Source organism: Haliotis cracherodii, unplaced genomic scaffold (genome assembly GCF_022045235.1).
Source record: "Haliotis cracherodii isolate W230 unplaced genomic scaffold, xgHalCrac1.p SCAF_6, whole genome shotgun sequence".
In the NCBI taxonomy this organism is placed as follows: domain Eukaryota; kingdom Metazoa; phylum Mollusca; class Gastropoda; order Lepetellida; family Haliotidae; genus Haliotis; species Haliotis cracherodii.
In genome coordinates this window covers 35240473-35267007 of record NW_027266319.1, presented here as the reverse complement: position 1 = coordinate 35267007, position 26535 = coordinate 35240473, and the positions used below count along the sequence as shown (strand labels likewise).

General features: G+C 39.1%; 1 protein-coding gene and 1 pseudogene across 1 annotated transcript; one reads left to right on the top strand and one right to left on the bottom strand.

The window, feature by feature from the left end:
* Positions 1-71: 71 nt before the first annotated feature.
* On the bottom strand, positions 72-8345 carry LOC139445794 (protein lifeguard 4-like). The gene is made up of 8 exons (XM_071227017.1): positions 8276-8345; positions 7986-8146; positions 4921-5029; positions 3924-4029; positions 2998-3031; positions 2328-2445; positions 1839-1884; positions 72-816 (listed from the first exon to the last, which is right to left on the bottom strand). The coding sequence occupies exons 2-8, from the start codon at positions 8092-8094 to the stop codon at positions 616-618; spliced, it is 723 nt and encodes a 240-aa protein (XP_071083118.1). The 5' UTR covers positions 8095-8146; positions 8276-8345; the 3' UTR covers positions 72-615.
* A 6340-nt stretch (positions 8346-14685) lies between these two features.
* LOC139445813 (uncharacterized) lies at positions 14686-23721 on the top strand (annotated as a pseudogene).
* The last annotated feature ends 2814 nt before the right edge of the window (positions 23722-26535 follow it).

Here is a 26535-nt window from a genome sequence, read left to right as displayed (position 1 = left end):
GTTTGGTTGTTCCTTAAATGACAAAATCATCTGTTCCTTTTGTCTTACTTGGCATGTAGAGAGTGAGTGAGTGAGTGAACATATGTCAGCATACCATGTACCACAATTCGTTGACATGACATGTATATATATGCTGTACCTGCTGAGATGAATAAAGAAGGAAAAAAAGAAGGAAAAAAAGAAAGAACAAAAAACAACAAAAAACATACTTCAGCATTACTTTCTGCAATGGTACATCTATATCACTACCACATTTACATGACAAATGACAAACTAGTGGTTGATAGCATGACAACTGATAAGCCACACCACCAGCCAGGTAACCGTCACAACCACTGTTGATCGAAAGGTAGTACACGGCTCTCCGTTGTTTTCAACAATTGTGTTACAAGCCTCTTCAGAATGTGATTGGGAAAAATAACTACTCAAGGAAAACATACGGCAGAAGCAAATGTTTCACGGCATTTAACATGTTTTTAATAAACTTGGTTATAATCAAATTAATTCTCATTTTTTCATATCATCTTACTGTAATTTGACGGTGTAGTGACCCCACTTGCCATACAGGAAATACATCATGAAAATATATTTGACCCGATCTGTGTATCCGACAAACTATTTCCTCTCGCCAAAGAGTCTTAGCAGGTGCAAGAAGAGGTTGATGATGTCCAGGTAGAGGTTGACGGCGGCCACGATGTATTCCTCTGCCGACAGCTTGTGCATCAAGAGATGGGTGTCGAATATGATGAAGAGAGAGAAGAGGAGAGCTCCGCCAACAGCAATTGCCTTGTCCATCATCACGGATGGGAACAGGATCTACACAAGCATATCACTACACTGTTAGAACACAATCTTCATGCTTTGGATACTTCCAACAAGCACTTAGATATTGTTAAAACTCAAGTTGGACACACTGACATGGAATCTCTGTATAAACAAGGCCTTCTGCTAATCATTTGGTTCACAGAATTCACCTTGTTCAGTCAGTGGTAAAAAAAGACATGGCTACTCCCCAAACACACCCTCCCCTTTTCCGACAACTGACATGTTACTGCGCCCTCGGTCACAGCAATTTGTGACCTGGTATCTTGTGCACCCCCCATTCCTCAAAATCTTAAGGTCTGATTATGACGGACTACTTTCGTGATTGTAATTCAAAGATATGTTTCTTGTCCTTCAGTTGAATTCTCCTAGATATCGAAAATTTATGGTTATAGTGTTTTTCAAGAATGTTTTTATATCTTACTCAGTTTGCATTATAATCATCACTTTCATAATCCACGGATATGTCTGAAACCTTTTTTTGGAGGGTCACACCAGTTAGAAGTAGGCAACATGAAGCCTGATGACGTCACTCATGAATGTTGAGTTATGTATTAATGCTCCACTTCATGAATATAACAAAATATGCATCGATTTGACGCTAAAATTGTGCAATTTTAGGGTGTGTAAGAAAACAATTACTGCACATGAGCCTGTCATATATAACGTTTATCTTACAACTTGTTTCAAATTCTAGTTCATTTTCGATCATTAGATGTTGAAGCAACTATGAAGACAGATGGCATCTGACACTCATGAGTGTAGTAACCTCTACACATCCAAAAACCTCTTCGTTGCCGTTCAGGGTTAATTGGAATTCAATAAAATATGTATCCTGTGGCAGTCACTCGCGTGGAACAAAACAGAACATACAACAGCATATTCCATGGTGACCCACATAATAATATCGATGGCGCCATTCGCCTGAGCAAGCAGTGGAATACGAGGGGAGAAACTGGGTCAGACCCTCACTTTAAAAAGGCTTTCCTCTAGGAAACGAAAACTCCATCACTCACCTGCATAAACCCAGCCAGTATCAAGATCCATAGGAATGAAAACAAACTGAAATACAAGAAACACAATTATCAAATGCTCATCTGACCAAATTCCACAGAAATAAAAGAAGTCTTTGCAAATAGGTTCAATACAGACCATGCATTTAAAGAGAGTGAGTGAGTTGGGTTTAACGCCGCTTTTAACAGTATTCCATTTACATCACAGCATGTCAGCTTAATGTGGGAGAAAAGTCAGAAGTGATACAGGTGTCTGATGTTAACCACTTCGGTGAAACCCATGAGCACAGGTATGGGGACCTAGAAACATAATTCGTACCCACAATCATAGGTTTCTGGCGTGCCCAAGTGACGCAACTCTGCACAATGAATCACGGCACCTTAGACGACTGGGCCACCCATGCCCCCCCCCCCCATAAACTTAAGCCATTGTAAACGTCATATTAAGTTTATAGACATGGAGTCACGGTTCCACTGATCCCAGGAACTCACCTTGCTCCCCAAGCACTGAAGTCCCGCTTGCTCTGAAGTGTGTACAAGGTCAAGGCCACGAAGACACCCAAGGTCAACACAAAGGCCTCGATTACAGAGGTGACTGTATAAAATGTGACTGGAAGGAAAAAAATCAAGCTAATAAACTAATGTTTTTCATCATGCAGCTTAAACATTTGAAAAAAAAAGTTTTGCATTGTACAGTATATTAGTGAACTATATGTAGAGTCAGCTACCGTCATTTCAAAGACTGACTGACTGACTGACTGACTATGGTTTTACGCAGCTTTTAGCAATATTCCAGCAATATCACGGCGGGGTACACCAGAAATGGGCTTCACACATTGTACCCATGTCGGGAATCGAACCCGGGTCTTCGGCGTGACGAGCGAACGCTTTAACATCTAGGCTACCCGACCGCCCCTCCTTTCAAAGACAAACAGCTAAGTCAATAGCTATTTCAGTGGTGCTAGGCTACATGTTTGTATATTCTCATGTTTCAGTGGGCAGGTTCCAGGTGGATTCCTAACTACTATATAACCATGATAACAATATAGCCTGACCACCCAATCCCGTCAGTCGCCTCTTAAGACAAGCATAGTCGCCTTTTACGGCAAGCATGGGTTGCTGAAGACAAACTGATCTTAAAATAAAGCTATCAGTAACATACCAATCACTCCAATTGTGTATGCCTCCATCAGAGTCTGAAACAAGGACCAACAGATATCACAAACAGCATACACTTGCTGGATAAAATTAAATGACATCATAATCAGAAGTCTCAAACATTTAGGAGTCGTGTCTTTCGAACATCATGCAATAATCTTGTATTATCCATTCCCTGAAGAGAGAGTGAGTGAGTTAAAATTTAAAGTCACATTGGCAGTATTTCAGCCATATTGTGACTATGAAATGAAATACATATAAACTATAAAATCCTGTCAACAAAGGACAGTAAAATAACAAGAATAAGAATAACTTGTATAAAGATGCACTGAGCAGTAATCTAGCATGAAAAAATTAACCCTGGACCAGACTAACCAGTGACTGATATCATGACCAACATCCCACACCACTGAGGTATGATGACATGCAATCAACCAAGTCACTAAGTCAATAAAGTCACCTTTCACAACAACCACAGGTTGCTGTGGACCTATTCTAACCTGAAATCACAACGGGGAAGAATGAAAAATTCTAAATTCATATGTCTCTGAAAACAAGCATGAAATACTCATATCCCCGGCCAATATGACGTGTCCGGTTTCGTGGAGCACTACCGTCATTTTCAGTCTTAAGTCAAAGTCGTTGCCATGGAAACGCGAAAAAGTTTCTAAAAAATCCCAAACTATCAAAAGGCACCAGTTCATCACTAGACCTATCTATGTGTCAAGATTGGTTAAGATATCTCTCATGTTTTTATAAGTTCTGCTCTGGAAACAGAACATGACAGACTGATAGGGAAGGACAGACAGACAGCACCCATTCTTATATCCCCCCTTTCACTTTGTGGTAGGGAATAATAAATTATGTGTAGGATGATAAAGTGGGATGAATGATTGTCCAATGTTCGCAACTGTAGACAAGCTAACTCACAAACACGCCCAGCAGGATGTAGTTAGTTGGTGTCTCATGTCTTTTCCACATCAATGCAAATATCACGATGAATGTTCCAAACAGTGAGATGGTCATCATCCACTGACTGAAAAAGGAAATATTACAAAATACAGCACTTGAAAACATTTCACTTAAGCCAGTTGCTTCATCACAAATAAACAAATTAATGTCATGTAAGATAAGTCAATTGTTTGTGGGGCTGGGTTGAGTCCAAATTTACTACTCGGGTACCCATCCCCATATCATCCGACCCTCCCTGGGTACTTGCTATAGGTCTAAAGATATAGGTACAAAAAGTCCAATTGGGAATAGTTTGACCACAGCCCCGGAAAAGATATATTTAGATGTACACGTATAAATTAAATGATCTGGTTACCGTTGTACAAAGCAATCTTAGCCCTAAGGTGATCATAACTCCCTTACTTTAACATAGACTTACAACAGTCATAGCGCTAAGGTTGTTTTGTACAACGGCACCCTGGTCATGCATACACTGAAGTTGACAGAACTTTATCCTTATTCAGACATATAAATGTCTGAAGGAATGACTTGTAGTGTAACCATGGACTTCTAGATAATTTTTGTCATCCCTAGTTGTTTGTGAGTGATTTGGGTTAAACACCACATTCAACAGTATTCCAGTTATATCACAGCGTGTCAGCTTAATGTAACAAGAATTCCTAGAGTGACGCAGGTTCCAGATGTTTATCACTTTGGTGAAACCCACGAGCATGGGTATGGTGCTGAGAAACCCGGAAACGACTGCGCCACCCCTGCCCCCAGTCGTTACATAAAGTGTTACATAAGTGTCCTTAAATAATAAGGTCATAGTACACCTATTTTGTCAAAGAATCCACACAACCCTTGTATCACAATTTGAAATCATACACAATGTTAGGACATAATCACATTGTCATGTTGAGATGTGACGTGGAGTTATGGCTTCTCCAGATGGAGGTGGCTCTACTCTACTCACTTCTTGTGGACAAACTGCTGGACTCCTTCATTGCTCATGAACAGCGCTGAGACGATGACTGTCAGCAGGATCTGAGTGGTCAAGATCCCGTACACCTTCCGCAGAAACCCTGTAACAATTTATTTTGTTGAAATGCTTCCAGCTCATAACTGTAAATATTTATTCCAGTACGGTATGAAGAGAAATGTGTGTAAGTTTTCAATATGTTTACAATATATACATATATATTTATCATCCAAAACTGGCTCCCACAGGAGATATCGCTTGGATGAGATCAAGCGATATCTACACTGTAGATATCGCTGCAATGAAATTACATCACAGTGCTTTGCAGACCATTGTGACGTCACTGGTTACAATCAAATGACATCACTAATGGCTCTTCTACTGAAGCTGTTAGTACTTTTTTACACTGAAGACACTGCTAATTACTGTCTACAAACTGAAAAAGCGGGAAGAATGATGTTGGATGATAAATAAAATCTCACCCTTGTGTCTTTTGTAATCAAATATATCAACACTTGTTGATAAAAGTGGCAAAAATCCTCGGCAAGCCTCAGAATTTTTCCACTTTTATCAACTCGTGTTGATATATTTGATATCAAAAGACACTCAGGTGAGATTCTCTATACATCTGATACATAGAGACATAAACACAAAAATAAATTTCTACAAATTGGACATGTTGAAAACTCTGTTGTCAAATGATTGTGTTATGCCACACTCAGTAATACTAAAGCTACATGACACTGGCCTGTAAATAATAGTGGTACTGCATCCCATGTGACGCACATTATTATTCATTGTACCAAATTCTTGACAAGAAACAAAGTTCCTGTGATCATGGTGATCATGGTAATTCAGGTAATAATTAACTCTTACAGTACAGTACAATATTTCATTACTTTACAGGACCCTCATATTTCCAGTAAGGACTCTTGAAATTAGTAATTGGGGGTCCTCTGGACCACAAGTTTGGGTGGTCAAGGTAAAACCCTGCATGTCATTTGGGTATGATGACACACAATCAACAAAGTCACTGAGCCTGACCACTCAATTCATTTAGTCACCTCTCACAACCAGCATACATCGCTGGAGACCTGTTTTAACCCGGAATCACCACAAGGCCGCAAACTCTCTGATATTCCCCATGAGCTAGTGCATATAAATATCTGTGAACGGCTGGAGTAAGGACAGAAGAATCTTTCAAAGGTCACAATCATCAACAGTTATTTCAAATTCCAAATTACTAAAAATTAGAAAACAGGTTAGTTTCCTCTTTGTCTGTACTTCATCATTGTTGAGAATACTGAGCATGGAAAGTATCATGGTTGGAAATTGAAACTACTTGTATCACAGTGGGTGCAGTGTTAGAAATCTAATTGGACCCCAGGGTCCTGGAGCCTTTTTGAGAGTATCATTTAAATGGAGGGGCCTCTTCAGGTCTCCGTTTTCAACAATTGCTTTCTCAGTGACTTATTAACCCTTAATGTTGCAAATCAATACTGTGACATATGGCAACTGATCAAGACGAAAGAAGTTAACTTCTGAGAGGTTCTGTTTTGGAAGACATGATGTTGTAAAGTAAAGTGTTCTGATTATAGTAGGTATATATATGTTTATGTCATTTATTTCCAAGTCAACTAACAGATGAAAATTATAGGGAAAGAACACTCCAACTCTCAGTTGTCCAGCCGGTGCCGTTTTCATCAGCCAGCATAATCACCAAATGCCAGTTAGCATCAGTGACCCAACAAACTGGACTTCTGACCAGCGAGGGGCAATTGTAGTCTTTGTTGGCCCTAGAATCCTCGCATTTTATTGAATGGTGCTTACTGTAACCTTTCATCTTGCAAATTTGTCTGCGTGTGTAAATGTGTATGTACAATTATGTAGTTTAGTATACCACAAAATACATGTAAATATTATTTTTGCAACAATGAACTTCAGTGCTCAAACAGCAACAGCCCTTATTTTTCAGACAAACTGCTTATAATACAACAATTACTACTCCCTTCATCATGTTCATGGCATCCATGTTTCATGGTATAAACCCTACACCTTTGTGAATGTAACAACGCGTGTGGTCTGACGTTGATTAATGAATAATTTGCACACTGGTATATGCAAGGGGCCGACGTATGGTTCTCAGTAGGAAGTGACAACTTGGAGACGATGGCTTGCGGTATATACAGTTTTACTTTATACATGTAGATAAATACATACAAAAGACACTATGTGCCAGGTCAACACATAGTGGTAGTGGTTGTTGTCTAGGTGCCCCGGAGCACCCAGCCTAACCCTAGCTAGGCTAAGGGTAAGACCTTTCTTTTTTTCCTTCTCTTTTTTCTATCTCTTGACCAAGGCTTATATAGCCAAGGTCACCTGACATTTAGTGTGTAATAAATATAAATGTAAACAGTAATTCATCAGCAGGATGGCAAACGGTCGATGTACACAAAAATGGGGATTAAAAATTAGGATTAGCATCTTATAAATAACAGCAATTAAGTGTTTCAAGGCATATAGATGTCGTGGCTCCAGGGTAATGAGGCTTTGCAATTAAATGTTCTTCAGACATGGGTGTCGTAAATCAGTCGCTATGACAACTGTCTCATTCACCTGATGCTCAGTTAATGACTCGTTTGATGCATGTCATCGATCCTCATTGCATGAATCCAATATTAGTGCAAAATTGTAGTCCATAAAAAGTAAATTTAGAATCCGCTAAGAAAAAAGCCCATCTATATTAATTTCAATAATTTCAAACTTGGGAGTGTTTATTCCCTTTCAGTCAAACGAGATCCGTGAAGCGTGAAATGTCACAGTGACCCACCACTGTCGCCAAATAACGGATGAAACCAGAATATTGCATATATTCTGTTTGTTCCAAACCCGGAAACGTCTCGACCTAGGACAAGCCTGACATTCGCCAGCTGGTGCAAAGATTGTTATCAGTAATTGGTATCTGGTCTATCACTAGGATCAGGTGTCATTCGATCGTTGTTGACAGAGGCAAAAATGTCCATATGGAATAATAAATTACAGTAAAGCCAAATACTCACCCATCCGTATGTATACATGTGCACTGGCGACATTAGAACCATACATGAAGTCATCAACGATGGATTCTTTGCCTTGTTCCTTAGCATTAGGTTGACCAAACGTCGCCATTTTGTCGTTCACTGGTTCGTTCCAGAAGGCGAGATACCAGCCGAAATGAGATCTGTTGACATGAAAGACGAGCTCGATATATTTAATATACAGCTGAACGAATGTAGATTTGAAATCCTGAAGCAGATTCGGTCTACGACGTGTTCGTCATGTAGCTACGTGGATTTTGACGCATACTCACCTGTTTTCTTTACAGGGACAGGGATTTTCCACACCGAAACAATGTCTAAAAATAGTAACATCGATGTCACGTGATTCTGGCCAATGAAATAAGTCCTTAGATTTCGGCGATCATACTTATCTATTTCCGCGCATAGTCAAACTGCGCAAATTACAGTGTGTGAAAAGAAGAGACGCAGCCTAGCTTAATGAGATTTCTACCTGTTGCCTTGGGTGATTGAACGTGAAACCATGCAGTGCATATATATCTGCCGGTATATGGCCTCTAGTATAACGCAACGTTACCAACAATACTTTGATCATCCTACAGTCACATTTCGTTTATGTACAGCCCCAAGTCTCTCAGTCTATATGGTGGAAAAATCATTTATATGTTATATTCAACATCGGTAGCCTAAAATCATAATCTATATTTCTCTATATTTCTCCTACCAAATTCACGTAACAAACATTTAGATTTTTTTTTCTTATAATGTGCTTGCAAAAATTGTTTTATATGTTTAATCTAAACAGGTTACATCTAAACAAGGATAGATAGTATTTCTTTGTGGCTTTACGTCACAGTATTCCAGCTACATGTATATGACGGTGCTCTGTATCCAGACGAACCAGTCATTGAACCCAACCACCAATTTTACTGACAGTGATGCTAGATGCTACGGAAGCCTTTTAGGGCCATTCGTTGTTTTATTTTTTTCTTGAAATTTAAAGAGGTTATGTTGAAATTTCAAGGTAATAGATCTACCAAGTTGAAATTGCAAGATAATAAGTTGAAATTTTAAGATTGCAGCTTGAAATTTCAACTCTGTATCTTGAAATATCAAGCAAAATAAGTTGAAATTTCAAGATAATTATCTTCAATATTTAAGAATTTACTCCAATGACTTTTGCGTTGAAATACATTGGAGTAAATTCTCATAAATTCGTCAACAATAATAAGGGTGGCCTAGTCGTCTAAGGCGCCGCGATTCGCTGTGCAGAGTTGCGTCCCTTGGACACGCCAGAAACCTATGATTGTGGGTTCGCCCGGTTCGTCCCGATTATGTTTCTAGGTTTGTCAGCACCATACCCGTGCTCATGCATCACTTCGGGCTTTCCTCCCACATTAAGCTGACACGCCGCGATATAACTGGAATACTGTTAAAAGTGGCTTTAAACCCAACTCACTCACTCCCTCACTAGTACACCAAATCAATCACACAGACAACTTACTGGCGCTGTATAGAGCATAGGCAGGGTTGCCCATCTACATTAAATACCATAAACGACATTCGTGCGAAGTTTGGAAGACTACACAGCCACCAATCGGACCAACAAGCTGTTGATGTCCAATCTTTTCTTCAACGCCTGAAGAAACAGAGTCCGGAGGTGGTCACGCCCATTCCAACAATTTACAACAAAGAAATTGCTTGTAAGAATAGAACTCAGCAATCCAATAACATATGTTTATTTGCACAACGGAAATTGCATGTATTATGAATCAATCACTAACTTGCAACATTTTGACTTACACATTTACTTTTGCTAACACATGTTTGCGGACTGAGGAGTGTCCTAGATTCCTCCTCTGTATTCTGCCCAGTGTCGACATTATACATTAACCACAGAAGCTGGTACCACCACTCCCCACAAGTCGTGAATACATCAACATTGAGGGTGCCTGACGCCAGACAACTACTGGGGAGAACTTTGCTCTCAAAGAAGATGGAGACTGAGACATAATCATCATCCTAGCAAAGAGAGACAACATTAGACCCCCCATGCAGAGACGCAACCACCTAGTTTTGTGCTGGGGTTTTTTCAGTCGTGTCCATCACTCTTCCACAACAAAAATACACCATTCATGCTCTAGTTGATTCATGCTCTAGTTGATTCATGCTCTAGTGTTCCCATTTTTTAATAGTCCTTCCTGTGACAAGCATGAGACCACTTACAACGGATGTATCAAAGCTGTGATAGACTCCTACACCATTCGCCTGTGTTTTCTTGGACATTGTGACTGCTGTAAGAAAAAGTGTGAAGACAGCGTTCCCCACTACAGACGTAAAGAGGTGTTATTATCACTACTTCGCTCGTCACGCCGAAGACCCGGGTTCGATTCCCGACATGGGTACAATGTGTGAAGCCCATTTCTGGTGTACCCCGCCGTGATATTGCTGGAATATTGCTAAAAGCGGCGTAAAACCATACTCACACATTATTATCACTACATCCAGTGTGAAATGCCAAGTGAACAGGACTCCAACATCTGTACCAGACAGACAGATGATGATGTACATCATTTTGTGGGACGAGCAGCTGCCTTGACACCAGTGTCATTGAACTTGGTAGAAGATGGTTGGTTTGAGGCTTCCGACAATGGTCCAACACGCACTGACTGTTCAATGACTGTGTGACTGGACAATGGGTGGAAGGTGGAGGGCCCAGAACCACCAACCATGTTGAGGGGTGGCTCAGCAAATTAAACACGGCTGTCGGACACCACCCCCCAAATATTTACAAGCTGTTAACTGTACTGAAAAGAGAACAAGCTATGACAGAAGTACGTATTTTGCAGCTGAAGCAAGACCACAAGACCACAAGACCACAGAAAAGGAAAGTCATAGAGCTCGGAGAAAAGATGAACACCCTATTAAAGTTAAATTTACAGCTGGACAGTGAGACCCCATATCGTATGTAGATGCAGTGTCGCATCTTGTTCACTAAGAGAAGTATTTCCAGTGTCAGAGACAATTTAACTAAAAAGTGGTTCTTGTAAACTATATGAGATGGAAGCTGTCATTACATGTAAAATGTGTTCATGTGACCATGCAAAATAATCATGTGTAAACAAGCTGATTGATATAAAATTTACGATGAAATAAAATATAATTTCAAAATATCCCTTTGTATTATATAAAGAAACGCAATACGGATATGTTTGGCCATAAAAGAAAAAAATAGCGGACTTAGAGGTGCAAAATGAAGAAGTTTAATGTGTTATAGTATCAGTGAAAAATTTCCCGGATCAAACTGATCACAACAAGGACATGCAAACCATTAGTCGGGAAACACGCATTAACACATGGCCATGGAGCTGCACGTGCTGCACATGCAGCAGAACTTTTAACGGTATTAAAGTGCAGGGTTTTTTATTGCCTGGCATCTGCGTCAATCGGACAGTGACAGTTCAACAGCATGCCAAGATTAACAGAAGTGCAAAGAAACAACGTCATAGGCCGCTTGCAGGCAGCGGAATACCGATCAGCTGTTGCCAGGGTTTTCAATGTAGGGCCCAGCACCATCACAAGGCTATGGGATCGGTGTCAACAGCATGTTTTTAACAACATATTTTTAGTATCAATTCTTCTAAATAAGTAGCTAAGTATGTTTAAGACTAAAGAAAATTAAACACAGATGAAACGTAAAGGCTAAAGAAATGTGATTCCGTGATTGTGTTTAGGCGGAAGCCTGTTTACTGTTGGGACAGAATGTACTCCATGTCCGACACAAATAGCCGAGTCTTCTTTGCGATTACGGAAAATGTCGGAAAGGGGCAAGGTTGGCCGAAAGAACAAGAACCATTTCAACGTCTTTTGGTGTGACACATCAGGAATCGAACCGCCGACCTTCAGACCTCCGCGGACAGACGCTCTATCCACTGGACCACGGAGGTGGTCGCATGTAGGGTTGGGACGAGTCCAAATTTACAACTCCCGGTACCCACCCCTCTATTACCCGACCCTACCCGGGTACCCACCCCTCTATTACCCGACCCTGCCCGGGTACCCACCCCTCTATTACCCGACCCTACCCGGGTACCCACCTCTCTATTACCCAACCCTACCCGGGTACCCACCCCTCTATTACCCGACCCTGCCCGGGTACCCACCCCTCTATTACCCGACCCTACCCGGGTACCCACCCCTCTATTACCCAACCCTACCCGGGTACCCACCCCTCTATTACCCAACCCTACCCGAGTGCCCACCGGAGGTCTCAAGAGATACAAAATGACCGATTGGGAATTTTTTTACCACATCAATTGCAAAACGTATTTAGATACATGTATTAAACGTTCTGGTCATGCATACACTGAAGTTGACTTAAGTTATATCTTTATTCAAACATATATGAAAAGTCTCAAGGAATGGTGCATAGTCAGAAAGAAATGTGAACGTTAGTGACTTGTAGTATAACCATAGAGTTTTAGATAATTTTTGTAATTAAACAATATATCACGTGACTAACCACGGGTCCAGGTAGTTCTGTGGGTATCCGGGTCCTACCTAGTACCCACCCGACTCGGGTACCCGATTATCCAGTCCCAGCCCTAGTCGCAGGCAATATAAATATGATATTGATACGTTCAGTAGTTTTGAAGAACCCTCCCTGGACTTTTAAAAACTCCCAAAGTTGACACTGCTTTTAACATCAGAAGTCACTAAAAGAGAAAACCCAACCCTACTACGATCAGTAGCTATCACTAAAATTCAAACTACCTGGGACAGCTGGGCCAATATATACACTGATGGATCCAAGAATCCTATCAACAACAGTGTTGGTTACGGAATCCATATCCACAGCTCCAAACCCCAAGCACATTCAGTTCGCTTGCCTGATGGTCAGTCAGTATTCATCATGCACTCAAACTCATACCGGAACTCCCGGAAGCAAAGGCAGCCGTCCTATCAGACTCGCTAAGTGCACTTCAGGCCATCAGTGGCAGAAACTCAAACTCCAGGCCAAACACAGTCAACAATATTCTATACGAATATACAAAACTATCGGACCAAGGGCAACAGGTGGAGCTGTGTTGGATCCCCTCTCACATAGATATTCATGGAAATGAAAAAGCAGACTCACTGGCGAAGCTAGCTCTAGACAAAGCGGATATACAGCCTATTCCCTTTAGTAAACTAGAGATAAAAAGCAAAATCAAAGCCTCCATAGCAGAAAGATGGCAAGCCGAATGGGACGCAAGTAAGATCGGCAGATGGCTATACAAAATTCAACCCAAGGTCCAACAAAAGCCAAACTCATACTCAAATGAAAGGAAAATTGAAATTGCTATCTCACGCCTCAGACTTGGTCACAGAAAGCACTATGACAAGGTTTGTTCATCTTGCAATCAGGCTGAAACCATTGACCAAGTGTTACTAGAATGTCAAGACCATGCCCCAGCCCGGGCTAGGTTAAAACAAGAATTGCAGTTAGATCCGCTATCTGTCATAGATCTCCTAAAGCCAAGAGATGCAATAGCGAAGGCCAAACTAACTCTATTTCTGAGAGATGGACAGCTGCTCGAATGTATATAAACAGAGCAGCCAAGGATAAAAATGAAATCATATCAATATAAGAAAATAGAAATCATATCAATGCAAAAACAGAAATTATGTGAAAACCGAACTCACAATAGATATGTGAACCCTTCTCACACACAGGAGTCCCAAAGAGGGACAGGTCAGCCGAAATTGCCAAGGCAGAAGGCGACCTCTTAAACACCTAATGCAACAACAACAACATTCAGTAGTTTTGAAGAATTGTTCAGCGCTGAGGGGTGAATGGATGGACTGACGGACGGTAGACGAAACCTCTTGCCACAAACTCACTTCGACGATGTTATGGTGAGCAGTTATATATAATATAGAAAAGAACAGAAAAATGTTCTGTCCACCATGACTGATGACTGTCCACCCTGACTATATGTCCGGTAAATGCACGCATGCGTGTTATTGTGACTGGTGTGCTAGCCGAGAGCCGCGATGGGGTCCTACAGTCAAGACCAGTGGTGTCACTGGAGTGCGTGTTTGCGTTGTCTTTATTTATGTGCCAGTCACAAGCGTTTACGTGAAGATCCGGGCAACCCTTTCTTGTCATAAGGAACGACGAACTGGATCGGGTGGTCAGTCTTATTGACTTGTTCGATACTTGTCATCCCCCAGGTGCGAAGATCAATGGCCATGATGTCAATCACTGGATTGTCTGCATGGTCCAGATTCGATTATTTACAGACCGCCGTCATATTGCAGAGTGCCACAATAAACAACAAACGAATACAAGGTTTATACATCATCATAAATTATTTATGCTCATATATCTGATATACGTTTACATGTACATGACAAATGACCATTTTTGTCTACCTTACGTTCGGGTGACATCAGAACAACAAATTAATGTACTCAGTCCAGTGTTCTAAGACGGGGCTTTGTCTCGACTGAATAACCCTGATCTTATGAGCAATGGTCTAGCTGTTGGTGCCATACCTGCGAACAGGTTGATTTCACCGAAGTGGTGCGCGATTCGCTGTGCAGTGTTGCGTCCCTTGGGCATGCCAGAAACCTATGATTGTGGGTTCGAATCCCGGTTCGCCCCAATTATGTTTCTAGGTTTGTTAGCACCCACCCGATCCAGGAAATATTACCTACTACTAGCACAGAGTTGTTAGCAAATATGACCTGTTACTAGTAGGTACAAAGACGGTCTCTACGTCTCTGGAGACTAACATTTACTGCTAGTACTAACTAACAGTAACAATTAAATAGCATAACCATATTAGGATGTATGTTCACAGGGGCGCATTTCACGCCATATTGGAACATGCAGTGTCGAACACAGCATTCAGCAGATGGTAGGATGTCATCATTTTGTTGTTGTTTTTATCTCCGGTCTAGATAGGCTAGACTTAGATTTAGTATCTTCATACGGTATATATATTTTATACATCACCTAATTACAATTTTAACAACCAATAGATAGATCTATAGATATATCAATCCGGTCTTAATAGAAGATCGTTACGGTTTTCATTCATACATGCCATTGTATGTGTATTTGTTTGATAGAACTACACATATTTATAAGAACTGATCGTTACAAAATATATTGGCAAACAAGGTTAAAGTTTGTCTTTGGAAAATTCGTCCCGACGTGGTCAGAAAGAGTTATCCCCCTTGGCCGGCATAGCGATCGGTTTTCGATCAAACATTTATCGGTTAGATCTTGCTTTTTGTTTATCTGTTCTTACTTGTTCGTTGGTCATAATGTTATCTAGTCTTTGTGCAAACATTATTTACAGTCTACAACCATTCACTATGGTACTTTTTATTTTCAGATACTGAGATGGAGAACGTCAACGTGCCTGCTGACCCTGCACATGACGCATGTTTGTATCCTATGTCTGTAGGCCCAGAATGAGTGTAGGACTAACATAGATATATCAACTGGGAAGCATCAAATCTCATCTAGATTATTAGTGTTAATTAACTTGTTTTGCTGAAAGGTCTGGGTTCTGGGTTCAAAGTGAGGTCCATTTCTGGCGTTCGCTCCATTGTGAGATAAGGCCCACGCTCTAATTCACTAGTCTACATGCCCTCTTTTTTGTTTGTTGTTGTTGTTATTGTTGTTATGATGAACACTGAGGGAATATGTAGACATATGAGGTTAATAAAGGATCATAAAGATTATTGTGCATCCGGCAAATTTATAGTAAACTATACATGTATCATTGATTACCTCCCTTTGCAACCAATATGTCAAGATATCAGTACCAATTTACTCATTTTTTTATTCCCAGGGTATCCAAGTGGGCTGTGTCCTGCCACATTCAGGACATTTGAGGTGCAACCCTTGTAGGAAATCAGGTATGTTGTATTCTACCCCTATACATGTTGGGAATTTATATTATTACAACCATTCACTATGCAAACTCGCTCACCTGATTATGGCAATTGTGAAAGTATTACTTTCCCTCAGACCTTAGGCCATTTATTAAGTTATGAGGTGTGAGTTGGTATACTGTAATCAAACTACAGGCTATCATGAATACAGGAATATCCAATTTGAAGTCAAATGAGCTTATGTCATGGTGCATTATCTGTCATCTGTCCATAACTAACTTGTACACTTTCAAAACCTCCTCTGAATCTACAAGGCATATGAAACTGAAATCTCAGCAATGATATTCTAAAACATGAGGCCATTTACAAAATATCACTTTTGCATATTACACAGCAAATTCAGATGTGGCATTATGAAACTTGATATGTGTTATGGGGTTTACATTGGTGTATTTTTTGCTTGATCTGGGAGGAACATCTTAGATATTTACCACTTGATGAGACCCACCTGCGTGGAAATGGTGCTCACAAACCAAGGAAAATAATCATGGTAATTATTGGATTTGAACCCATTGTCATAGATTTCTGGCATATGAAAGGGATGCAGCTTAGTCTCTGAAAATGTAAAATATTGATAGAAACATTTTATTTTCATTTTTGTTTAAAAGTAGACCCAGTGAGATGGGCTGGGCGGAAGGGAAAATAATATGGTTCAAGGACTGTGAGACAGACAGGGATACAACTCTGCCCAGCAAATTGAGGTGGCTTCTTGGATGACTGTATTACCTGTGCCTTCTATGGCCTTAAACTTTCACATACCTTATGAAGTTTGTTTGTGTTTTCAATATCTTCTCTGAAAATCATATTTTCAATAAGCTGAGATTTTGTGTATTTGATCCCACTAACATGATGCCAGTACAACTTCAAGCTGTCTAGACATGGCAACCATATTGAACATATACTTTTCACCCTTTAGAAAGCCACTTCTGCATTTACGTTATGAAATTTGATATACAGTAATTATTTGGTAAACCCAACAACAGGGTCATATTTTGCAAGTTATTCTTATATTTGGAACTGCAACATTTTGTCTTCATGTGCTGCTGCAGCCATGATGAATGTGTTCTTTGACTCATTTCATTACCAATTATTATCCCCCACAACATGTTTTGCGGGGGTATTAAAATGGACATGGTCAGTCCTTGCATTCATACTTCTGTGTAAGATTTTGAAAAAACAATTACTATTTTCTTCACCAATCATGGTACATGGATAGGCCTAGTGGTGACCTGGTGCCTGTTGATAGTTTTGGATTTTTGTAAAATGTATCTTTTTAGTTTCCATGGCAACAACTTTGACTGAAATATGAGGGTAGTGATCGTTCTTGGAACATACCTTAAAAATCTACAATATTTCTTCACCAAACTTGACACACAGATCGGTCTAGTGGTGAACTGGTGCCTTTTGATAGTTTAGGATTTTAAAAAAATTAATATTTTGAGATGCCACAACTTTGACTCATACTGAAAATGAGGGTAGTGCTCCTTTCTATGCAGATTAATTTTTTTTAACAATATTTCCTTAACAAGCATGGAACATAGATAGGTCTAGTGTTGAACTGGTGCCTTTTGGTAGTTTAGGACATTTTAAAAATTGATATTTTGAGATGCCACAACTTTGACTCATACTGAAAATGAGGGTAGTGCTTCTTTCTGGGCAGATTAAAAAAAACTTACAATATTTCCTTAACAAGGATGGCACATAGATAGGTCTATTGTTGAACTGGTGCCTTTTGATAATTTGGGATATTTAGTTTCCATAGCAAGTATTTAGTATTTAGGGGATAATGGTGAATTTGTCTTCTTGCATATACTGTCATCCTTTTAATTGGTCAAGATGCTGTGAGAAAGTCTGTTCTGTAGATAAATAGTTTTGTTTCTTTTGCTTATTTTCTATACCCTTGTATTGCCTTTTTGTTGTAATAATATATTCCGTGAAAAAGTACAGGGAAGCTACAGATGCAATTTTAACACCTATACCCAGGGTAGTTTGTTCGAACAGTATTTCTGTCAGTCATGTGAGGAGACAGCCAAAAGGTAATGAAGGGAAATTTATTACATCAGAGCTACAGATAAGCAGCGTATTTGTGTAAAATACCCCCCAAAATTATTTAAACCCAATTACTTTCCATTAACTTGTGTACAGAAATGCATGCATTAAATGAAAAACTCAAATTATTAAAACAGCTCGCATAAATACCCAACGAAGCTTTTTCAGCATGCATACAAAGGAGCTAATTGCTGAAACACAATTACAAGCTAATTTACTTTCTGAGTCAAACCTATGTATTTAGAACATTATTTCATTTTTTGAAATCTTAAAATGTTCACTAATTTTGGGAAAGACCCAAGAGAGTGATGAATACATGAGTGAAAAAATATTGGTTACCCAATGAAAAATGTAATAACCCAATTAAAATAGAAACCCTAAAGTAAAAACTGAATTGCTCAAAAAGTTATCTGGAGCTCCGTTACATGAGTCAGTTTAATGGCACCAATACAATGGGCACATCTGGCCTCCATTAGGTTGAATCTGGTAAACTGTGTCTGTGATTTTTTGGGGTGACGACATTGCAGCCATATTGAATGTTATTTTGACCAGGTACTCATGTATCATAGTGTTATTCATTTAACAGGCTGTAATACTATATTGCAATCTCCAATGTGCTATGTTTCAGTGATCATATGTTCCATTTGGTCATGCCATCATCTTTCACCTTTTTGTGTCCTAATAATGGAATGTACCAGTCAGTGTAATAACCTTGTACTTGCAATGTTTCCTATGAATCTTTTGGGAAGTGAAGCTATGATTGGTTATATATGTATGTTATTATGCACTCCAACAATGGTATAAAATAGATCTACTGTTCTTTTCAGATTTCAGATTCAGATTATCATGCCATGGTCATACCCTTTGCATGCACCCTTGTAGCTAGATTACAGGTATACTAACACTGTTTGGATTGTTACGGACATGATCCAAGTAATTCAGTCTCAAAAACGTAGTCACAGAATTTGATTCTTAACATTCCCAAAGGGCAACTATATGGAATGTCAGTTTTGGCTGATTTGGTGACATGACACCCCAATTACATGGATAGCTGTTAGTGCTATCAACCTCTTGCCTGCCTGGACCAAGCACCATTAATTTAAGTGGTCATAAACAATTCACTCGTTTTTCCTCATTTGTCAATCATTATTAAATATTCATATCATTTGGTGTATCTGAACATTTGTTACTTATTTCTGCATAATCTTGTTAATCTATTTATGATGACCTTTACCAGTATTTAATTCCCTAAAAATAAATTCTGATCAGTTTCAGGCCCATTTAAACGGTTCGTAGTGAGGCATATTTTTGTTTATCCTAGATAACCTTAGCAATGTTGTCATGGAGAGGTTGATGGATGTTTATTACACTTTTTTAACCTTCATTTGCAAAGGTATTTTTGTAGCTTCCAATTCTGATTTGTTCAACTTTAAGAACTTTCTTCTCAGAAACCAAGGAAACTAAAACTTAATGACACCTGGCATGTGTAGCACCAAAATGGGACTCGGATTAAGTTATATGGTTGTCCCAGTGTTTTATTTTACAATTTGTTCATTCAGTTCTGTGGTGTCATGTGTTGTGTTTATTCTTATGAAGATTTTCATTCTTCGCATACCATGTTCACAGGTTTCACTGTCCAGTTACAAGAAGCCTGGTGTAAATAGCTTGTTTGGTCCAGTTGCACCCAACAAAGGTAACATTGATCGCCTCGAAACGTTAAACAAACTGGTTGTAATATAGCATAGACTATTTTTCCAGATAAGACAAATATACAAAATAAAACAAAATACTTTTTGAATACAAACAACATGGCCTGCTTGTCTGATGTTTGTCATCCTGACACAACTATTAGCTCACCAAGGTGAGCTTATGCCATACTGTGGGGTCCGTCGTCCGTATGTCAACAATGTTTTTAAACAACTTCTTCATTTGACCACAAATTGACAATTAACGAAATTTGACTGGAAGCATCCCTTGGTGGTGAGGATTCAAAATTGTACAAATGGTGGGGCTGACCTCCCAAAGGGCTGGGTGGCAAGGCGGAATAGGAGTAATTTGGCTATATTGCTTTAAACAACTTCTTTATTGGAACTAAGAGATAGATATCAACCATATTTGGTTGGAAGAATTCTCCAATGCTGGGGATTAAAAATTGTACAAATGGAGAGGGCTGACCCCCCAAAGGGCTGGGTGGCGGGGCCAAATAGGAGTAATTTGGCTATATTGCTTTAAACGACTTCCTCTCTGGAACTAAGAGATAGATATCAACCATATTTGGTTGGAATCAATTCTCCAATGGTGGGGATTCAAATTGGAGAAATGGAGGGGCTGAAATTGCTTCTTGAAAAACAATTAAGAATGAAATTAAAAAAAGAGAAACTACACTCTCCAAGAAGCTGAAACTTAACTTTGTAGAAATGATGATGATCACTTGTAGCTTACCGGTACACAAAGCGAAGGTTCAAATAAACTTATGTCATGGCTGTGTTCATCTATACTAATGGAAAAAAGTAACTGCTGTGTATTAAGTAGTGTAAATGTTATGTTATTGTAAATTACAACATAATATTTGGTCTTTTGTCTCATCAATGTTTTATCATAACAAATTCATTGACAAGATCCATTCCTGGTAATTGGAGATGGAGAGATACGCCCTAAAGAGGGGTGCAACTTGTAGGCGGGCACTATCCTGCTGCAACATGACATTACGTCCCTGCGTGTGCACAAAGGCAAGAACATGATCTCAATCGATGTCCTCATAACAATGATGAGTCGTGTTTTCCCATGAGTTGTGATGCCACCCCATACCATTTCAGTTCCACCCCAAAACTGATTATGATAAGTAATGCAAGAGTTGCTAAAACATTCTCCAGTATGCATGTAGACCTTTGCACGACCATCAGAGCTGTTCAGATGAAACCCTCACTCATTTGTGAACAGTGTACTGTCCCTTCTTCTGAACCTCAGATGCTGTCTACACCAAGTGTGACTGATAGTCCTGTGTAAACAAAATTAGGCATATTGCTGAATGTTGGGACCGGATGTTGTGCTCTCTCAACCGGTAATGTACAGTTCTGCCACTAATTCGTCTTAACCCAAGAATTGTCCGATTATTAATGTGGCAGATGTTATTTTTGATTCGATGAACATTAAAAATGTTTGGCAACTTCGTTTTGCGCATTTCGTGTTTGCAACATGTCATCAAGCCGTGACAGCATTTTTAATTACAGTTGAACAAAAAGAAAAAAGATTTTATTAGACCCAGAGAGCTAAACAATCATTGTTTGCTGTTTACATTATGAAATCGTGTGTAAATACCTTGCTCCCAACTAACATGCAAACACACAAATTATGTGCAGTCCATAAACATTTGCATGCAAATTGTGAATCACGACCTTAAAACTGAGGAGATGTCTTCATCAATATGCATATTGAAAGATGCATTATTTAATTTCAGATTAAACTTAGTTTTGTCCAATCTCATTAAAATCTGATCTTAGTTTTCGCTACCGCTAACCAAAGATCTGAGGACATCCCATTACGGGTCACGTAGGAACGACCTTTCGCGATCATTGACCGACCAATGAAATGACTGAAATTGACATTTGCCAATCAGAAGGTAGCTATCTCGAGCTTTACTGCACTAGTTTCAAACTGGCGACTACGCCTCGAAACATATTTTGACGTATTCTCGATTAAATAAATTTAAAACTGACCAAAACAACATTCTGGAATGACTTATAGATGGCCTAAATTCTATGGATATAATCATAAAACCTGTAACTGTCGTTCGGAATACCCTCTGTTAAATATTTCGAGGATTCATGATTAGAAAACACATTTTGACTGTCACTTTCAGGATCTGGTAAGTGACGCTCTGATTGGTTGGATGAAAGGTCATGCTGACGTGACCCATAATGGGATGTCCTCAGATCATTTTTTAGCGGTAGCGAGAACTAAGATCTGATTTTGATGAGATTGAGTTTTGTTGGACTTTTTATTAAGAAAAGTTACCTTTTTCTGCTGGTATGTATGTCGTTAACGATTACACTTTCAACATCTCCTCTAGAGCGACAAAGCCTGTGAAGCTGAAACTTGGCATGAATCATCCCAGCAATGATGTCAGAATTGTGATTTGATGTTAAGTGTGTCGCTATGTAACAGCAGCGTATAAAATTCCCGCAAGGGCAACTTTGCAAATATTCCTGTCCAGATAAAATGCTTCCCGTCCAGAATTTTCTACACTAATGAACATAAGTAACAAAATGGTGAACATAAGAAAAGTACTGTTGATTGTTAGTTCTCAGAAAATAACAATAAACTGATGGATTGTCAACTTAGTTACCTTAACTCATTGAAATTCATCAAATTCCAAGTCTGATTGACTGCCTCTATGGTGTACTAGTAGAGTGTCTGCTCGGAGAGCGGAAGGTCAGAAATTTGATCCCTTGAAGCATCATTCCAAAAGACGTTAAAGGATGGTACTTGTTGTTACCCTGTCTTGCTCTCGGTAGTAAGGGCTAAAAGAAGGAATGGTCCACTCGGAGTCAGTATACTGTGTATAAAATTTGTTTTGCAGGTTTTTGTTGAAGTATATATTTTTTCGAAATTCATGTCTAACTGTATCAGTTATCTCCCTCACAAAATGTTGGTTGTATTTTAAGAACCTTACACTTACATACTTTGAAAATAACAAAATCAGATCAAATTATCATCTGTTATCACATTTTCCTTCACACGAATATCCAGATACAAATTATGAGTCTGTGTCCAGAAGCCAGAAATCTTTTACCAAAAAATAAATGCATATCAGTTTCTGGATGTGAATTACAAAAAGTACACAAATTATCATCAGATATTTTCATTTTTCTTCAAGAAAATATTTGTGGTAAAAACACCATCTTAATTTTGTATCCTGGACACATTTAACTGGCTTGAGAAAAATTCCTTGCCAGTTGAGATAACTGCAAATTATAACTTCCCATTAAGTTTTGAATTTAAGTGAGACAACATGATATTAAACTATAATATCTTTACAGGCATTTTAAATGGAACTTAACTTGATGTTGCCATGAACCTAAAATAAATGTATGCTATACCCACAAACGGTCAACTGTTTCCTGATTGGCTGATAATAGAATGGGAGGGGCTTGTTTTTCATTATATTGGGTTTAACAATGTCACTGATTTATGTAAATGTAAAAATAAGGTGTACTATGTGGATTTATTTATATTGAAGTTAAATCATAAGTTATTTTTCCATGAAAAATGTTCAATCAATGGTGATGACATCACTTATGTGAATATTTTCAACCTTTTCAGGGCAACTACCATGCTGTAATGAAACTTGATGGTATCAGTTTACACCAACGCTAAACTACATATACAGCTCCCAATACAGTGTGCTTTGAGAAGGGAGAGCAACTATGCCCTGTACGTTTCTGGAAAGAAGAAGTGTTGAGAAGAAGAGTTCTGTGTTGAAGTCAGCATTGACATCCTGAGTAGTGAAAAGATCAGCAGGGAGTAGCATCAGTTCGCTACTGTGTGGAGGGACAGTGTTTCTCCCTATACTCGTGGACAGTACTGTACATCTAAACATATGATTCATATTATATATTGTTTCATAATGTGAGGTGTGTTTTTTTCATTCATAATATCAATTATCATATATGGTGATTTTAGCATCTTACAAATATACTGTGCATGGAATTTCTTCACTTACACTGTTTTCAGCATTTTGAGGCAAAACTCTTTTCATGTGTTACATTTATGTTTATTGTTTCCTCAACAATAAAGAACTAGCAAAATGATGAATTTTGTTTGTAGTTGATTGATTATGACAAGGATAAACAGTATTATGTAGGCATGAATGTGGTCTTTTTTTCATCACCGAACGACATGTCAAATGGCTGATTGTGTTAATGTGCCCAATGGCATGGGTTTTGCTGATCTTGTCAGCCACTGATTTGCCTTGTCCACAATACATTTACCAGCGGCCTTGATACAGCTTACATTACAATCCTGGCAATCAATGCTACAGATTATGATTTTACATCAAAACAGATGGTAAGTTAGACAGTCCCAAATTATGATGTCACCATATTATCTCAACAGAAACATGAATCGCGAGGTGCTTTGGTAATGGTTACTACCCAATATATATCCGACAGTGACATAAAGCTGCGTTATTCTTGAATCAGACGCTATTGTCGCTAAATATAAACAGAAACATGAATCACATGGTTCTAGGGTTAGGGTTTCTGCCCAATATATGTCCGACGGTGATGTTAAACTGGGTTATTCCTGATACAGACTCTGATGTTATCGTATTTCATGAATCATGAGGTGCTAGGGTTAGAGTTTCTACCCAATACATGTCCGACAGTGATGTAAAACTGGATTATTCTTGAATCAGACGCTATTGTCGCTAAATATAAACAGAAACATGAATCACATGGTTCTAGGGTTAGGGTTTCTGCCCAATATATGTCCGACGGTGATGTTAAACTGGGTTATTCCTGATACAGACGCTGATGTTATCGTATTTCATGAATCATGAGGTGCTAGGGTTAGAGTTTCTACCCAATACATGTCCGACAGTGATGTAAAACTGGATTATTCTTGAATCAGACGCAGATGTCACGAAATTTCTACAGAAACAAGAATCATGAGGTTCAAGGGTTAGGGTTTCCACTCAATACATGTCCGACAGTGATGTAAAACTGGATTATTCTTGAATCAGACGCAGATGTCACGAAATTTCTACAGAAACAAGAATCATGAGGTTCAAGGGTTAGGGTTTCCACTCAATACATGTCCGACAGTGATGTAAAACTGGATTATTCTTGAATCAGACGCAGATGTCACGAAATTTCTACAGAAACAAGAATCATGAGGTTCAAGGGTTAGGGTTTCCACTCAATACATGTCCGACAGTGATGTAAAACTGGATTATTCTTGAATCAGACGCAGATGTCACGAAATTTCTACAGAAACAAGAATCATGAGGTTCAAGGGTTAGGGTTTCCACTCAATACATGTCCGACAGTGATGTAAAACTGGATTATTCTTGAATCAGACGCAGATGTCACGAAATTTCTACAGAAACAAGAATCATGAGGTTCAAGGGTTAGGGTTTCCACTCAATACATGTCCGACAGTGATGTAAAACTGGATTATTCTTGAATCAGACGCTGATGTTATGAAATCTCAACAAATATTTATCATGAGGTTCTAGGGTCAAGGTTTCTACCCAATATATGTCCGACAGTGATGTAAAACTGGATTATTCCCGATACAGACGCTGATGTTATGAAATCTCAACAAATATTTATCATGAGGTTCTAGGGTTAAGGTTTCTACCCAATATATGTCCGACAGTGATGTAAAACTGGATTATTCCTGATACAGACGCTGATGTTCTCGTATCTCAACAGAAACATGAATGATAAGGTGCTAGGGTAAGGGTTTTTACCTAAAATATGTCCAATTGTGATGTAAAACTGGATTATTCCTGATACAGACGCTGATGTTCTCGTATCTCAACATAAACATGAATGATAAGGTGCTAGGGTTAGGGTTTCTACCCAATATATGTCCGGCACTGATGTAAAACTGGATTATTCCTGATACAGACGCTGATGTTCTCGTATCTCAACAGAAACACGAATGATAAGGTGTTAGGGTTAGGGTTTCTACCCAATATATGTCCGACACTGATGTAAAACTGGGTTATTCTTGAATCAGATGCTGATGTTCTCGTATCTCATCAGAAACATGAATGGTAAGGTGCTAGGGTTAGGGTTTCTACCCAATATATGTCCGACAGTGATGTAAAACTGGGTTATTCTTGAATCAGATGCTGATGTTCTCGTATCTCATCAGAAACATGAATGATAAGGTTCTAGGGTTAGGTTTTCTACCTAATATATGTCCGGCACTGATGTAAAACTGGATTAGTCCCGATACAGACGCTGATGTTCTCGTATCTCAACAGAAACACGAATGATAAGGTGCTAGGGTTAGGGTTTCTACCCAATATATGTCCGACAGTGATGTAAAACTGGGTTATTCTTGATACAGACGCTGATGTTCTCGTATCTCAACAGAAACACGAATGATAAGGTTCTAGGGTTAGGGTTTCTACCTAATATATGTCTAATTGTGATGTAAAACTGGGTTATTCCCGATACAGACGCTGATGTTCTCGTATCTCAACAGAAACATGAATGATAAGGTGCTAGGGTTAGGGTTTCTACCTAACATATGTCTAATTGTGATGTAAAACTGGGTTATTCCCGATACAGACGCTGATGTTCTCGTATCTCAACAGAAACACGAATGATAAGGTGCTAGGGTTAGGGTTTCTACCCAATATATGTCCGACAGTGATGTAAAACTGGGTTATTCTTGAATCAGATGCTGATGTTCTCGTATCTCATCAGAAACATGAATGATAAGGTTCTAGGGTTAGGTTTTCTACCTAATATATGTCCGGCACTGATGTAAAACTGGATTAGTCCCGATACAGACGCTGATGTTCTCGTATCTC

Excerpts from the sequence above, each read along its gene's own strand:
- LOC139445794 (XM_071227017.1), bottom strand. The coding sequence starts at position 8,094 with ATGGCGACGTTTGGTCAACCTAATGCTAAGGAACAAGGCAAAGAATCC. Across the intron at positions 3,032-3,923 it reads ACATCCTGCTGGGCGTGTTT|ACTCTGATGGAGGCATACAC; the intron begins GTGAGTTAGCTT and ends TCCTTGTTTCAG. Across the intron at positions 1,885-2,327 it reads TTCAGTGCTTGGGGAGCAAG|TTTGTTTTCATTCCTATGGA; the intron begins GTGAGTTCCTGG and ends CTTGTATTTCAG.